The 17,606-nt window shown below is 32.7% G+C and overlaps 1 protein-coding gene and 1 non-coding gene across 5 annotated transcripts; both read right to left on the minus strand.

The window, feature by feature from the left end:
- Nucleotides 1–696: 696 nt before the first annotated feature.
- LOC136228235 (U12 minor spliceosomal RNA) lies at nucleotides 697–849 on the minus strand. The gene has a single exon (XR_010688564.1). It is a non-coding gene; the product is annotated as a U12 minor spliceosomal RNA (small nuclear RNA).
- An 851-nt stretch (nucleotides 850–1,700) lies between these two features.
- LOC136228054 (sulfate transporter 4.1, chloroplastic-like) lies at nucleotides 1,701–10,736 on the minus strand. 4 transcript variants are annotated; one of them, XM_066016883.1, is made up of 17 exons: nucleotides 10,277–10,679; nucleotides 9,264–9,312; nucleotides 8,793–8,994; nucleotides 8,341–8,509; nucleotides 7,408–7,473; nucleotides 7,218–7,325; nucleotides 6,417–6,524; nucleotides 6,250–6,315; nucleotides 5,877–5,937; nucleotides 5,606–5,733; nucleotides 5,295–5,336; nucleotides 4,409–4,525; nucleotides 4,033–4,084; nucleotides 3,694–3,832; nucleotides 3,476–3,564; nucleotides 2,406–2,482; nucleotides 1,701–2,325 (listed from the first exon to the last, which is right to left on the minus strand). In XM_066016883.1, the coding sequence occupies exons 1-17, from the start codon at nucleotides 10,601–10,603 to the stop codon at nucleotides 2,008–2,010; spliced, it is 2,118 nt and encodes a 705-aa protein (XP_065872955.1). In that variant the 5' UTR covers nucleotides 10,604–10,679; the 3' UTR covers nucleotides 1,701–2,007. The 4 variants fall into 4 exon arrangements, with proteins under 4 accessions (XP_065872955.1, XP_065872953.1, XP_065872952.1 ...); XM_066016881.1 differs by having other exon boundaries at nucleotides 8,793–8,998; nucleotides 10,277–10,367; XM_066016882.1 differs by lacking the exon at nucleotides 3,476–3,564 and having other exon boundaries at nucleotides 2,188–2,325; nucleotides 10,277–10,736.
- Between the last annotated feature and the right edge of the window lie 6,870 nt (nucleotides 10,737–17,606).

Consider the following 17,606-nt stretch of genomic DNA (forward strand, 5'->3'; position numbering starts at 1 on the left):
AATATTTATATACTTAAAATACTCTTTATTGAAATTGATTTTCATATAAAAAAATTAGACACGGATGTGACAAATAAAATATTATATATAAGTTCAGGAACAATCAAACTTTTTGGCTATATTAATAACACATTAAATATTTTAGATATGATTTATATTTAAAATATCCTGAGTAATTGATTGTTACAATGAGTAGTTGATAGTTATTGGAAACATTAGAGGTGAATTTGTATCATGTTTATAGGTTAGGATCAAATCTGTATTTTTCTAAAAATATTAGAGTCAATTTTTTTACAATTATCCCAAATAAACTGAAAATTCTATCATTGAGAGCTTGAATAAAAGTCACAAATAAACAATTTAAACCAAACAATACAAAAAATAAGAAAATGAAAACAAATCTGTACTCCATCTGGCAGCAGTCTTCTCCTCAAGCGGCAGTATTATCCATTCTTTCCGTCCGTCCTTCTTCCGTCCTCTCCGTCAATTTGTGCTGTTTCTTCATCTTTCCCTCAGATTTTTTTTCGTTTTATTATTCACAGTTTCATTTCGGATTTTTGGGAGTAACTGAAAAAAGGTAGATGTGAAGAGTATTTAAAAAACAAATTAGTTTAATTGATTTCCAAAAACTAATAAATGAATAATATTGTTGTAACCACAAAAAAAGCTTGATGTACTGTATAGGGGGTGGGTTATGGGAGGCCCGCACGAGTGAGTTCTGCAAAGTAAGCAGCGTCAGCACTCGGCCAGCCTATAACCCCTCCAGAAATTCATGCGCACATAATGTGTTAGCGCGGCGAGCAGCTCCCACCGCTCGCTTTGTTTTCCTTACTCATTAGTTTAAGGCAAGTTTTTCAGTTGGTGTTGAAGCTTTATTTATAGCACCTAGAATGGATTGGCTTGTCTCATGCTTCCGATGTGGGACTAAATTTTCTTTGAGGAAATCTCATATGACGCAGCCAACAATTTGGACCAATTAAATTCTGAGATTGAACTATCTCAAGGTAATGTGTTAATCGACGGTTCAAGGTTGTTCAGACACTTTGTAGGTGATCCTTCTCCCAATTAAAATTTATTACATGCCCTAAGATTCGAATTCGAAATCCCTAGCTTAGTGACTTAAAAACCCTTGTCAATCTAAGTTTGTTCGCAGGCCGGTTACCCATCCAGCCAAATTTGAGCAAAAAAAATTCATATCAAACTCAATCCGGTCTAGACTCGCTAAAAATCCTGCCTATTTATAAAATATGTTTAGGATGTATAAAAATAAGATAGGCTCAGAATATGTTTAGGATGTATAAAAATAAGATAAGCTGAGCCGGCTCGTCCTATTAATATTAATTATTAAATATAAGAAAATGCAAAAAAAAAAATATCATATAATTTCATGCTTTTATACATTAAATATCGGTTCAACTTTCTTTTGTTGTAACTAAATATTGTTATTTTTCAAGTAAATACTAATAAACATTAGTCGCTTCATAAAATCCCTTGAAAATACTAAAATTTACACGCGCACAAAAAAAAAAAAAAAAAAAAAAAAAAAAAAAAAACCATATATGCATACATAGCAAAAGGTCCAAATCTATTGAAGGCAATACACAATCACAATTTTTTAAAATTTTGTCCCAATGGTTATAGTAAGATCAAAATGTTATTACCAATCCTTGAAAAGAAATCATTCTCCAGACGAAGCAACATCTGAAAATAATATTCTGTTATTTATGAACTGTATAGTACATCAATGCTTTTTTTTTTTATCAGAACAATGATCTTTAGATACCATGCTCTGATAACATAAACGGAAAGTTAAGGAAAGGAAAGCTGCCGACTACTAATGACTATTTATACATATGTAATATTGAAATGATAGCTAATGATTTTAGAATGTTACAATCTGCCTACTTACAGTAGAACAATCAAACCTTGCCCCAGCTAGAAGAATCAAATCAAATGCCTTCAATAAAAAGTTGGCATAGGCTACTTGCTGAGCAGATCAAGCAAATTTCATGACTTTCTAGATAACAATGGCTCTGATTCAGAGTGCTCTTTCTTGTTAATTGACAAGTTTTTATTACCCGACTCCATATCAGCAACACCTGAATCCTCCTCTCTTTGTTTCAATAACCTTCTCAAGAAATTTGACTTGTCCTCAGCTAATGGGTTCGGATCCTTCGGAGCATGGTCTAAGCTCTGAACATGCTGAAGACAAACTTGAACAGCATCATGCACTCTCACAAAATACCATTCTTTACCAATAAGCTCTACAAGACCAGCTTTTGCTAACGTCAGCAGAACCTCGCAATGCGGATTGGAAATAGCAATCTGTAACATGAAACAACGATGTGCGTAAATGTCTGTACATTTTCTTAAATGAAAGCAGCAGCCCATGGTGAAAAATTTACCTGAATATCCCTTGATTTGTACTCATGATACAAGTCTTTCAAAGCTTGAACAGCACTGGAATCTATATATGTAACAGCTGCAGAACAAAAAGCAATCAAAACCTAAGTATCTGGTTCACTATTAAATTTGCTTATACCAAGTTCAAGGCTTAAATTAGAGAATATAATACAAAAATGGATCTGATAATCTGAAGTGCCTTTTAAACTGATGACCCAGGAAATCATATGACAATATCATAATAAGTAATGAGACATCAATAAGAAATGTCGACAATAAAGAAAATTCTGAGATGATTACTGGCTGAATAGCATTCATATGTCACCAATGGCAAAATGAAGTACTACTTATTATCTAGAGCAGAACTATAAAAAGTATCATCAAATGAAGCTTTGAAAATGTAAACAATACATGCCAACAAGGCAACAACTAGCTAAATATACACACACTTCTGAGATACCTACTAACATAATATAACCAAACAAAGAGAAATAACAGAAAAGTTGAAAAGTTCAGTAATACATGCCATATATCTGTAGAGAATATGAAGCCTGAGTTATTAATAGATGATTTCGTATTCTATCTGTTTCAAGAGCAAGGATGCTTCTCTGATCGATAACTATATAGTTGGAGAATTTGGAGAAACTTCAACAGATTTTCCAACAAAGAGAACTTGAATACCGTACCAGTAATATGAAAAAGCCTCAAGTTGTTGAGATGAAACTTTTCAAGTTTAGGGGATGGAACAATTTGCATGCAGGTGTGTTAGGATTAGGAATAGTGAAACTATGCATGCATGTAGTAGCTTAAGCTTTTGTGTTGAGTGGTATCTTGACTCTTCAAGGAAATATTTCATGCCTAGTAAGATGTAATTATCCAACTCTAGACACTGATCTACCCAAATTTTACACAAAAAAATAAAATAAAAAAAGGGTAGAATTCAGGCCCATGTTTCTTAAACACATTCTTGAATAACATATTATTATTTTTCGCATGCTGTTAGGTTAAAACGCAATGCATCTCATTGGTTTTTCTTGGAGCTAGTAATAGAAAAAGGATAAACAAGACTTACGTGCCATCTCTAAAATCACAAAGTAAATTCTTAATACTTCTGGTCCTCGTCTGGTTGATTTGTCAACGTCAAGTTCATATTCCCTTAGTCTGACAATGGTGAATATTGATGACTTAAATGAAATAATTTAACTAAATAATAGGAGGAAGATTGAAAGATGTCATAGAAATTTGTTTCTTTGGATAAAATTAGTTCAGGTTCAGGAAATTTGTTTCTACCTGTCCTTTATGTAACTTATATTGGCAAAATAGATAGGTGCATCAATGCGAACAATCACAATTCCACTATAAGTATATGCTTCTGGATATTGTAGGGTGTTCCTATAAACAGTGGTACCAGGAAGTCGACCCAAGACAGCTGCAAATGCAAAGAAACAAGATAGTAATAAACTTCAAAGAAGAAAATTACCATTTCTATCATGGCCAAAACAATGAGAACATGGTAGCAATAACAAAGCAATTGAAGAAAATAAAAGAACATATCCTTTTCCAGAATGCAGAAAATGATATATCCCTAGTAAGTCACACAAGCATCATCATGAAACAAGCGTCACTTACCAATGTGTGGATTTGCCGATTCATGGATAACAAAAGCAAGTGATGCACCAACCTACAATTCCAAAATAAATTCAAGGTTTAAAAACACAACTTTCATCCAGTTTTATGGGCATTCATCATGCACTCAATTTAATGTGTTATCAAGCTGTTTCTCTAAGTTGATTACGTCTATGTCCTATTCCGCTTTTGGATCCTAAAATGACACTCATGAAAAATCTTGGGCATTAACAAAATGTTCAGGATTCGGCATCTTAAGAATAATAACTATCAACAGCTTATACACATTTTCTCTCGTGATTTCAAAGTTACACAAAAAGAAACACATAAAACTTAAAAATAATTGCATTGTTATATCTGAATTCTAAAAATTACTTACCCCGACAAGGACACCAATCTCAATGCCCAAAAACAAAGTTGTAGTACTAGTAATGGTCCAAAGAAGAAAATCTTTCTTATCTACACGCCATAAAAAGATAGCCTCATGATAATCCACCTGACATAGTACCATCCAGCTTATAGAAAATAATAAATTGAAATCTGAAATCAATATCATGCAGTTTCAGGCATGAATTCCCATTTACACAAACAAAGACCAATTATGAAATGAAAAGTGATTGCAATCGTGTTCTTCTATCTTTTCATTTTCTTCAGAAAACAAATTTATTACCCGTACATGATGATACCAATAGATAATGGTTAGGCAAAGTCTTAACTTGGTATGACTATATCAATAATTACTAATTCTAATCATTGGAAATTTTGAGAAAATAATTTAATAGACTGGAATATATAAGCACAGAGCATCAAAATTCTTATAAATACCTACAGAGTATGCACTGTATAAAGAGAACTCAATGCACTTACATTGCGAACAAAAATAAAAGGCTAGTTTTAGTAAAAGTTTTGACATGTTTTGCATGGAAAAATATATTATCTTCAGAACACAATGTCCAGAAACTACCAAGTTCAAAGTGAAACAAAAGTTCCCAAATTTTCAACTTTACATTTGTTTTAAAACCTCACCAAGTTCCAACAGACAGAAACTACAGTAAAAATCATCAATTGACAGGGTGCACCAGAAAATGTAAATAAAATAGCAACCATGGTAAAGGATCGAATGAGAAACGTAATAGCAAGGATGTAAGGATAATGCAGACTAATGGTGCCAGATAACTTAAGGGAAAAAGAAACAGCCTTTTCTATTATCAAAAGTAGATAAAAACAATTACAAGCTCCTGAAATTGTGATTTCATGATACTCACCAGGCTCATTACAGCAGAAATTACGATTGCAGCTAGAGAACACTGTAAAGAACAAAAACCACCAGAAGGAAAAAAATAAACAAGACAAGAATTCATTGGTTAATTATAAAGAATAGTAAAATGAGAGGGGGAAGAATCTAATGTTCCCCCTTTGTGTGACATTAATTATATGATATGTTACAGAACATTAATTACGTCCTTGGATGAACTTCTCATATTAGAGCCTGATATATATGACTCAGTACAAAAGGAAAAAAAAAATTTCTTTCAAAGAAATTCAAATTCAAACAGTTGTAGCTATTGAAATATACCTGGGGAATGTACTCAAATAATGGAGTCAAGAATAAAAGAGCACAGCCCATGATGATGCCAGTTACTATTCCAGACAAGCCAGTTTTAGCTCCACTGTCATTATTTACAGCTGACCTAGAAAAGGAACCTGCATGGCGAGTTTGGAAAAGTAACCTTCTATTTAGTTGCATATAATAAACAAAAAGTTCTCGAAATAAAAAAGACATTTGTTCCTCATGGTCACATCTAAAGTTAATTTTGCAGCTTGTTGTACCCCAGCAAAAGTCTCACCTGTTGCAGGGTACGCTGAAAAGAATGAGCCAAGGATATTTGCTAAACCAAGACCGAACAACTGTTGAAAAAAAGAACCAAAAAGTTATAACTCAATTTTGTGTTACTGTTATGATATATAATGAAAAATGCAGCAGTAACATTCATGCCAGAATGGTGCCAATGTTGCTCTGAAGTGTCACAATTACAGAGGTATATATATTTAGCTTTCCTCCAAATCATCATAGTGCCTGTCATCAATAACCTAACTACTAATATGCAGGAAAAAATAATCAACTTTTGATAGCTGACAAAACTATATTACTTTATTGATACTAAGCAGCTAACATGCTACATTTATTATTGGCAGCAATCTTCTCTTCCATATATATACCTCTTGACTTGAATCCAGTTCGTATCCATTCTTTGCTGCCAAAGCTTTTGCAATACCCACAGATTCCTAAATTTCAAAATTTAAGTCAGTAGATTGAGAAAATAAACTCAAAATTACACCATAGTTAAAACAAAGTAGACAGAGATTGACAATTTATAATTCCTTACCAGTATGGCTACACCAGTAATAAGAAATGCTGTTGGGATTAAGGATTTTGCATATCCAAATTCTTTGGGAATGGAGAACCTTGGGAGTCCTTGGGGTATCTCTCCTACCTAAACCAAATACCAAATATTACAATCATCTCCAGCTTTGATTAATTTGGGAAGGAAATCATGCCGATAATTAAAAGAGGAAAAACTCTGACGTTTGCTAGAAATATTAGCACTAGCCGGTTTCTTATTATCTTTATTATTATTCAACATACAGTGGAAATTCAAAACACTAGGAAGGCAAACAATGAAAATCTACATATACTATTGCAGACTGTAGCAAACAAAGAAAACAAGTCCTAACTAGATAAGCAAATATTAAAAGTTACAACTTTGAATAGGCTACTGGAAATTACTCACACAGTTAGGTTTTGGAGAAGTATGCAACAAAACAAAATCCAAAAGAACTTTATTGATCACAAAAGCTCATAGGTAAATTATGAAGTTATAGCTAGGAACATAGAGTGTTCCATCCAGCTAATCCTCAGATATCAATGCTTAGATCAGTTGGAAAATTATGCACAGAGTTGTCTTTTTGGAGTAAAAATTGGAAGCTAGAACTAAAAGGACCCTGGACATCAGGTTGTCTTATGCAAGCAGACAGATGAGTGAAATGTCCCTTGGACTTCAGATTACCATCTCAACAATCAAAGTTCAAACATGAACTTTTGTTTTCATAAATATTTAACAGAATTTTCAGAATTGAAACTCAAATAAGAAATGACCTGAGGAGGTTTAACGTTTATGTTATCTTACCAATGAAATAGAGGATGGACGAAATATTTTCACAAAAGTTGTACCTAAAACAACTGCTGTGAGGGGTCCTGCTGCTCGAAGGAATCTGAATTCCTTCCTCCTTTTTCCCTTCACATGGTATATATCAAAATCATAATCATATATATAGGTAAAGACATTTATATCCAAAAAAATAATAGAAATTTCATACTAGATGCTTCATGACCAGAATTATGGCAAGAATGCTAGATCCCATCACGAAAGGAGGCCATGAGAACTACAAAACGAAAATACCACCTGTGGTTAAAAAGGGAAGTGATGAGTTATAGCATCAGGCCTGCACATTAGACTGGAAGATTAGCAGCTACAGCATTGAGGGAAGTTTGCATTTCACATATCACAAAAACGTACCCATAATATGAAGGAAAAATAAATCTAAGAACATCAACCAAAATTATGGTCATCTTAGAAAATTTAAAATTGTATATATAACTGCTTTTGTAACAGGTGGCATCAAAGACGAGCAGTGACCAAAAAGGTACGATACCAGATGAAATCATATGATCACCATTTCATTTGAAAACAACTGTCATCAACATTATGAGATTCAGAACAGGATACAGAAGCTTAGATTTACACAACCACAGGTATGTTCTTGAGTACCCCAAATAGGCGCAACACTTCTTATAGTATTGCACACCATATCAAATATGTCAGGTTTCTCTCTTCAATTTTTGTCTGCTCAATGGACTCAGATAACAAATGAAGTAAATACATGTTACAGCTTAAGAAAATTGGGGTTGTACATGCAGTGTAGTTTGCCAGAGTTATGTAATCTTTCAAAAGAAATGTAATAGTTTCACCCAATTTACATTATTCATCAAGCTATTCAAAAACTGCAAATCAAACAATGAGCACATAAGAAAGAGAGGGTGCCATGAGAATTCTTCAAACAAAGACAAGCAGACAAGAAGTTAATGAAGAAGATTTCACCCTACCAAGCATCCTAGAAAAAGAGTCCTACTAAGTATCATGTAAGAAACAAAGTCAGTAAAAAAGAAAAAAAAAAACATGACAACATGTATCCGTGTGACTACAATATATTATAAAGCTACAGAAGCACCTGCAACTTGAATAATCTTACCCCATCTACTCCAGATATTATGCTCCTAATCAACGGAACGATCTTGCTACTTCGAACAACATCATATCCCAAGAAATACTTGACTTGAGATAATGCAATCACAATGGCAGATGCAGATGTGAAGCCAGAAATGACAGAATGACTGATGAAGCGTATAAGCCATCCAAGCCTAGAAAGGAAAATACAAGTTCAAGAGTCTCCAATTTCAGATTTCATATAAAAATCAAATAACAACTTCAGAGTGGATTTGTGTGCCAAAAAATCTCTACCTATTAAAGACTTCAACAGGTATCAAAATTACTTTTCGAAGATGACAAAAACGAAAGCTTGATTTGAAATCGTAGTGCACGAGATGGATAAATTGAATGCAAACAGACATGCAGACATAAAAGTCATCAGAATGAAGGATTAAATGAGGCGACTACTATGATGAGAACATTGTGTATAAGTACCTCAAAAGCCCCATGATGCATTCCAGAACTCCAACCATGAATGCCAATAGTATTGCAAGTTCTGTATATAACTCATCAGACGAATCAACAATTCCACCTAAAACATTAGAGACTAGGAGAGATACCAATGCCACAGGACCAGTTGCCAATTGCCTAGAAGACCCAAATATGGCATAAACAAATACTGGCACAAAACCGCAATCTTCCTTGCAAAACCAGTACATTAAAATCAAGAGTCAAATTAACATGTGTGAGGCGAAGAGTGGCAACCAACAAAGAACTAATGCAGCAGTGATAATGGAGCAAAATGCAATAAAGTGATTAATTAGATTATAATATACCAGCAAGTAACTAATAGTACCATCAAATCTAAGAATAACAAACTCAAATCTTGATCATTATAACTGCAAAATTATTTATCCCAAAATTTTTTAGCAAAGTAAAATCAACAATATCTAAAGTCAAACTTACAAAGTCCATAAATTGGTTGAAGCCCAGCTAATTTTGCATAAGACATTGCCTGTTCAATCACAGCAACCAGTCAATTCATCTACACTTTTATGGATAGAAAGTTATATTAAACATCGACTGATAACAACAGCAACCAAAATAATAAGATGATATTAGACCATGTAAAATATTTCAACACTACATTAGAAAAGGCATACTTAACTTATAGAAAATAAAAAAAAAAAAAAGTAAAATCGCATCATCTGGCTTATAATTCATATTCTACTTCCGAATACCCCAATTTATAGGCGACATACCTAACTTATAATTATGAGAAACTCAATAACTGAATGACACAACCAGGTTATGGAAAGGTTAAATCCGGCACTCACTTAAATTAGAAGCAACATTTATCCCCAATTACCCACCAAATACAAACAAGTCATGAAAATTTTAAATCTGGTCTTTAATCTCTGATTGGCTAAACCACCACTAAGAACCCAATACTCGACCATGGAGCGATAAAATTTAACTTGAAATCAAACAAAAATCCAATTATCACAGTTGAAAGCACAATCCAGGTTAGTATCTTCCCCAATTCAGAAAAGACACCTGACCTACCAATTGCTATTGAGTGCTTGATAAAACAATGAAAAAGTGAAAAAAAAAAAGCAGGGATTGTAATTTGTCAACGCACGTTATGCCAACAAATTAACTATCAGAACTATGTAGAGAACATATCCATAATTTTTTCCAAGTTATAGAAATTATGCATCCATAATAACTTATAAACAATTTTCTCAGGAAACAAACAGAAATAAAGCTTAGCAAAAATAGGAAAAGAATCTAACACCACTAATTTGAACTACACGTGTGTATGCAAACACATGCAGATTCTCATTTTCTTGACTTGTTCATATTTCACCAACCAAAACTTCAAATGGAAAAGAGATAAACAGAACCATAACTCAATATCCATGGAGATAAACAGCAGACGTGTGAAAGCAGTAAAGAAGCAAAAAATTCAGAATCACCTGCGGCACAAGCATAACACCGATTGTAACACCGGCCATAAGATCGATCTGGAAATACTCGCGCCAATTATAAGTTCTAATCCAACGGCAACAAGGCAACAGAGTATCGATCCATTCAAAGCAGGACATGCGTTTCTTTTTCATAATCCAACGAGAGAATGAAGCAGGAAGAGAAGAGGCGGAGGAAGAAGAGGAGCTAGCATTGGGATGCTGAAGAGGAATTATCTTAGGTGGACGGGTGGCGGAGGTCGGCATGGAGGAGGTAGAAGTTGAAGGAGATAGGGCGGTGATGTCCCAAGAGCTAGAAGAGGCGTAGGATATATCCATGCGCACCCGGAAGGCGCACAGAAGTAAGCCAGATCTGTGGCGCACGGTTGAAGAAAATTCTTTTGGAGCGTGGTCTAACTGTTCAAATGTCGTTATTGCTACAGGATAGATATTTTAATCATTATCGGTAAATTTTGGCGGGCAGTTGAAAGAGGAATTACGTGCAGAGTTAACCAATTCGATATACATTAGCTAGCAAGTGCCAACAATATCTTATTGTTTAGCTTTTAGCTTTTTTGTTATGATATATATAGAGTAGTTTTTTATTAAAAATAAAAAAAATTATTGAGAATTTTGATTTTTTTCATGAGTTATATATATATATTTTTATATGGAAAGTATAAAAATAAATATTGTGGTTTGAATTATTTTAAAAAATAAATAATATGATTTAAAAATTTGCAAACTAGTATTTTAAAATTCAAACCGTTAATAAAAACAGTTAAAAATATGATTTATTAATTTTATCAAAAGTAAAAAGATAAATTAAAATAATAAATACCATTTTATTATAAAATATTTCATGATATTAATATCAAGTCACAAAATTAATTTTAGAATTTAAAATTAATATATTCAGTATTTATTATTATGTCCGTTTCATATTACATGTCTTTCTAGAGATTTTTTTTTATTTCATATTACATGTCATTTTATATGATCAGTACACGTTAAGTCCTGCTATCAAACGCGAATTTTATGGAAATTAATTAGAATTATGAACTTATTATAGAATAAATAAATATTGGAATCAATAAATAAGGGTAACAACGTCTTTTTTCTAATATCCTTAATTTTTATACAACTCTCTAAAAAGACATGTAATATGAACACTAGTTTTTTTATTTGATAATATCACTTAAAATTTTAATTAAATAAAAAAAACAATTTTGGTAAGAAAAAGTTTAAGTAAGGATAGGTCTACCCACTTTCAAGATCAGGACAAACCACAGACCTCGATGAGGGTTTACAGTAGAATTTACAGATCATCTATCAATAATAAATTATTTAATATTAGTATTTATAATATTTAAAATTTAATTTTCTAGAAAACACTATTTTATGGAAATTAATTTTCAGTTTTATAATTAAAAAGGTAAATAATCCCACCTGTCATTTACTAAAAAAACAATTAATGATAAACAATTGTACCTAGCCCATGTTAATGGCCAGATGCAGCAATATTTAAAATATTGTATTTAGTCCGCATTATTGAGCTTATACATTTCCCTTGTTTTTATTTAAGCAATATACAGTACATTTCCTTTTTAATCTTCTTTCCTCCGGTCTTATTTAGGATAAAGGTTTCATGTTAGTTGTTAAGCCATTCAAGTAATTTGGAATGGTCAATTTATTTATATTAAAATGAAACGTTTCAATGATTTGGTCATTTATTTATTTTTTTAATTATAAATTATTTGTTTTTTTTTTTTTGAAGAACTTAATTATAAATTATTAGTCTTCTTTTTATGGAAAATTTATAATTTAGTTTAATAATATGCGTTTTCTTAGCAAGTGCATAATTGTTTTGTTTATTCAGGCGGAATCAACAGACTAGCTCGGGATCCAAACCGACTAGTCTCGAAATTTGATTCAAAATATTTTTCGAAGTCGATGAGTAAACGGAAGAAAAAAGGGTTGTTGTAGGATATTAATTTTGGTAATTGTCGTATTTGTGTTATATCAATTATCGGGTAATATTATTGGGCGAATTCTGCAAGCGCACGGTTACGTTTGTAGTAATAAAAAGATATCGATCCCACAGAAAATACCTGATAATTTAATTAAAAATTATTGTTTTGATTAAATTCGTTTTCTCGGGGTTTATAGAAAATCGTTAATGGTTTAAAAAAGTTTCTAATTCTAGTTTTGGTTATAGTTAAAATTACAATTTATAGAAATTATATTTAGATTAAAGTTAATTTCCAATGCTTATTTATACTAAGCGAAAACGCAACTTATAACTTTGATTTGTTTAGAAATGTGTAACATATTATCAGTTAATTCAATTTGTAGGAATTGAACTGTAATCAATATTTCCTATTCGGCTTAAGACTGAAAACCTTAATCAAATTCTGAATCTAAACCCGATTATTCGGTCTTATCGCAATAATCAAATATAAATCCGAATTTGCTTAAATGTTCAACAAAGTTTGCATGGAAAATACTAGATTTGTAAATAAATATTTTTGCACGAAAACACCAATTAAATTACTTAAGAATATCACTTATAGATCTGACTTAAAATAAACAACAGTAAAGATGAAATTGTATTGAAAAGATATTTTATTAGTTTGAATTGAAACGTCACAAGTTAACAGAGAAGAAGAAGCTTGGATGGCATTTTAACTAATTGAGTTCCAGGTTGTCAATAGAATTACTCAACTTCGTAGGTTCATCAGACCCTGGGTGTCACGTCCGTGACTAAATTTCTAGAATTTATATTTTGATATTAGTATATATGATAATTATTAGGTGTATGATTTTTATTTGGTGTTATAGAAAAAGTTTGGAGTTAATTTGAGGATTTTATGTGGAAATGAAAAGTTTAGAATAATTTTTAAAAGCTTATATAAAGATGGAGGATCAAACGTGATATTTGCCAAGTTTTTCTAAAAGTTCCAAAGTATAATAAAATATACTCCATCTCGTCATCAACATTCATTTCCTTTTCTTTTTCTTTTTCATTTTCATTTTCATCATCAATTTTCTCTAAACCGTTTCTTTGATTTATGGAGATTCGATCGTCCGAATCACTTGAAATTGAAACTATAGCATCCTTATACATAAATCTAAGTCCTAGTCGAAGAGTTTTTGAGTTTCAGCAGTGTTTAAAAGGAAACAGCTTAGACATGATTTAGAGGCGAATTGAACGAGTTTGTGGTTTTCAATTAATAGCCAAGTAAGTAACTATCAACTATATTTTGAATTTTATGTATACATATATATATAATCAAGGAAGTTTCAGAAATTGATATTTTAGGGTTATGCAGGAATTTTGTAAAATTGGGGTTTTCCTGATTTTGCTTTTTATTGTGAAATTACGGTTCAAATGAAACTATTGATTATGCTTCTATATGGATTTCATATTTTATATGATTATATTGATTTAAGGCTTGATTTGATTGATTTACATATATACGTATATGTTTTTGGTTTCAATATATATCTATATTTGAACAAAATGAAGTTGATGATTTCTTACGAATTGTTTTTGGATTAAGAAATCTGTTGCGATTATTATTATTATTATTATTATTTTGGATTGAAGTCCACATATGATTTTTATGATACAAAATGGCTAATTGAAGCCAAATGATTTTGGTTAAGAACTAGTTTGGCATTTGATTGTGAAAGGATATTTGAGCACGTTATGATTTTATGATTTTATATCCATCGAGAGCTATCCGGATCGGTGGTTCCATATTTGAAGACCATGTTCAGTGAGGGACATGGCCTGTGTACACAGTTTGAAGACCTATTGGGTATGGCAAAGAAGTGTTGGGTAAGACCATATGGGATAGGCAATGTTAAGAGACGTCTCGATTATATATGTGGTTATGGATTGATACTTAAGGGGAGAAACTCGAGGATGGATACAATGTTTTAAGTTCATTTGGATTATGTTTTACGTTATGATTGATTTTGATATAAGATTTTACGTTTAATTGATTACGATTTGGTTTAATAAAACGCTTATTTGATTATAATATTTTATAAGGTTTTGAACTCAAGAATCGATACAAGATTTTATATTTTTGGTTTTTGGTTTACTACTTTGACTATATTATGAACTTTGGTTTTGAATATATTTTATAAGGTTTTAATTAAATCCCTTTTTAAAGGTATATATGTAGCTATGATCAGTAAGTTGGTTTTTATAGCTGATAGTTTCTTACTGAGATTTTTGTCTCACCTTTTTAAATGTTTTAATGTTTTTAGGTGATAAAGTACAGGATATAGAGAAGGTTACTGACCAATTAGTCGAGGTTGGAGACTCCTAAGTGTTGATTATAATCTTTCTATTTCACGCCCGATACCGATTGAGGTCATTTAGGGTCGGGTGTGACACTGGGGCACCTCCTACATTGGTTCCCCTCGCTGAATCCTCGAAATAGCACATATTCAGTCACTATAGAGCATAAACTCGACTTAAGTAAACTCTAACGTAAACAATAAAATCTATACATATTGTATCTATAACTATTTGTGTTTGAACAATAATTGAACAACAATTAATCAACTATTGAACAACACTCAACAACATTGAATTCTGAATTCTTTATCTATTTATAATTATCCAAGAGGTGTGTTGAAGGGATATATCCGTTGGTGAAGAGTCGCCTCTATCCGGATGAAAGGATGCGTCACTTAGAAATTGAAACATGTAAAATATGCTGAATGCAGTGGCTGTTCATGTAAAGATTCCTGAAATCTCTGTCGCGGCTTTAGGGAGTAAGGAGGAGTGGGTGATTCGCGCGTTTCTGGTGTTACCAGACGCGTGTTGCGATCGAGATTTACATAATCTCGGTCGTGACAGAGAGTTGTCCTGCCTTCCTTATTTTGTTTGTTGAATCTCTAACGCGGCTTCTGAATATCGTACTCGTCTTTCACTGGAAACTTGATTTCTTACTTGTTTTTACTCCATTTTAGCTCCTATTTGGATTTTTCCAAATAATTTAACACCTTGCACAATAATAACAAATACCAACGTAAAATCCTTCCAAAAGAATATAATTAACATATTTTTCTTACGAAATTGACATAATTATGCATGTTATTTTAGGTATAGTTTGTGCTTAACAAATATAGTGCACAAATTGGTGTTTATGAGTTCATGTTTGAGTGAGAAACTTAGGAGCTTATATGCAAATATGTTTAGGAAGCAACCTAGCTACTGTTTATCTATATATATGTACTATCAGTTGATTAATAAAAAATAGGGCTGTAAATGAACAGAGCCGCTCATGAGCGGTTCGGTGATCGGATCGATAAAGCTCGGTTCAACTCGGCTCGATTTGTAAATGAGCCGCTCGTGAACACGATTTACTGGCTCGGTTCGTAAACGAGCCAAGCTTGAGCATGTCAAAGCTCGGCTCGAAAGCTCGCGAGCAGGCTCGATTAGAACATTTATGAACAAATTTTAGTTTTGTAGAAAACTATATAGTTTTGTGTTAGTTCACAAATGTCTAAACTTAATATTATTTCATTTGCTATTAGATGAGTTCGTTCACAAACATAATAAATGAGTAATAGACGAACTATTTGTGAGCATCTTGTTTATTTATTCACGAACTTTGCTTGTGAGTTTGTTTATGTACACAATTAAAGAGTTATTTGCGAGCAAACTTCACAAATATAATAAACAATTTACTCACAAAGAATTCATGGTTAGATAATTTTCTTAATGAACCAAGTCCAAAAGAGGATTTTGGGCTCGAAACAAGCTCGAAGCTCGGCTCAAGCTCGTTGAGCAAGCCAAAGCTCGGCTCGAGCTCGGCTCGTTAATTTTATAGCAAGCTCGGCTCGGGATCGAGCTCGTTAATTTTATAGCGAGCCGAGCTTGAACAGGCCAAAGCTCGGCTCGGCTCGGCTCGTTTACAGCCCTAATAAAAAACAACACAAAGTATTGCTCCTAATCTTATATGGTATTAAAGCTACCTAGGTTTAAAAACCAAAATCTTTCTCTTTCTTTCCTTTTGGCTCGGCAACTAGTGGTTCCACCATGTTCTCGACTATCGCCTCCATCTCCTCCTCTACATTGTCTTCATTCATTTCTTATGGAGCGGGATCACAGTTCTCCTTCAGCTGGACTGCTATTTTTTGATTGAACAATAACCCATTCTCTTCAAATAACTCATGCTTTATAACGAACATTATGTCGGGAAAATTAACATCAACAAATTTCTTGATTTGGAGAGCTAAGGTGGAACTGGTGTTGCGTGCTAATTGATTTATGCATCACACCAGCCCCCACCAGTGCAGAATATCCTGATTATGAGCAAGAAGATTCGCATAATTTATCATGATTGTTTTCGTACGGATAGCGTGCTTCCTCTATTAATCGGTTCTCAAGCAGCAAGAGAAGCTTGGCAAAAACTTCACTCTACATTTGCTTAAAGTTCACGCCCCTAGGTACGAAATACTTATCAATAGCTATTAACTCTGAAACGTGATTCGGATTCTATCACGATGTATATGTAGAAAGAAAAAGTTTTGCTTGATCAATTAGCTGTCCTTGGACATCCTATGCAACATGATGATTTTCTTGATTGTATTATGGCTGGTTTAGGCTCTTCTTACATACCGTTTTGTAGAGCTTTAAAGGCTCAGATGATTCATGTTACCTTTGATAATATGTATGGTATGTTATTGAATACAGAAGTTCAGCTAGCTCGGGATACGAGCAATGAAATTGTGCCCTTGTCTGCACATTATATGGCTGGGGGAGCTTAAACTAATTGTGGTAGAGGAAGAGGTCATATGAATCGAGGTGGTCGGATAAATAATTACCAACCTCAACAGCGTTTTTCGCAAGATTGGAATGGGGGCTTGCAGAATGCTTCTAATGATCTTTTGATACAGATTAATTCGGGACGAGTTAGTTTTAATCGTAAACTAACAAAGATGTTCTTCTCTAGCTAAACTAGAAGAAGTGAATCCCGAGTTTTACAGACTAAATCCGTAGGAAATCAAAGATTCCCCATTGTTGAAGGTTTTAAACCTTAACAAACTTCACAAAGAAGAAGATATAATTTTGATTGATAGAAAGTTAAAGATTACAATAGAAAGAGATGTATTTATAACATCTCAAAAACCTAATTGCCAAATTACATAGAAGGGCAAATTACATAACTAATTAAAAATTAAAGATAAGGGTAAATTGGGATAAAGGTAAAGGGGTGGCATGGGTGTAAATATGGAATGACATGATTGTAAATGTTGAGTGGCATGGGTTGTAAATAGAGAGTGTCAAAGGTTGTGGTCATTACACCAACAAGTG

Source organism: Euphorbia lathyris, chromosome 4 (assembly GCF_963576675.1).
Source record: "Euphorbia lathyris chromosome 4, ddEupLath1.1, whole genome shotgun sequence".
NCBI classification, from domain to species: Eukaryota; Viridiplantae; Streptophyta; class Magnoliopsida; order Malpighiales; family Euphorbiaceae; genus Euphorbia; species Euphorbia lathyris.

What these genes read in the sequence shown, in the direction of transcription:
- LOC136228054 (XM_066016883.1), bottom strand. Translation starts at nt 10,603, where the DNA reads ATGGATATATCCTACGCCTCTTCTAGCTCTTGGGACATCACCGCCCTA. An exon ending in TATTTGAGTACATTCCCCAG is followed by an intron (nt 5,337 to 5,605) that starts GTATATTTCAAT and finishes TGTTCTTTACAG; the next exon opens with TGTTCTCTAGCTGCAATCGT. An exon ending in ATCGGCAAATCCACACATTG is followed by an intron (nt 3,833 to 4,032) that starts GTAAGTGACGCT and finishes TTGCATTTGCAG; the next exon opens with CTGTCTTGGGTCGACTTCCT.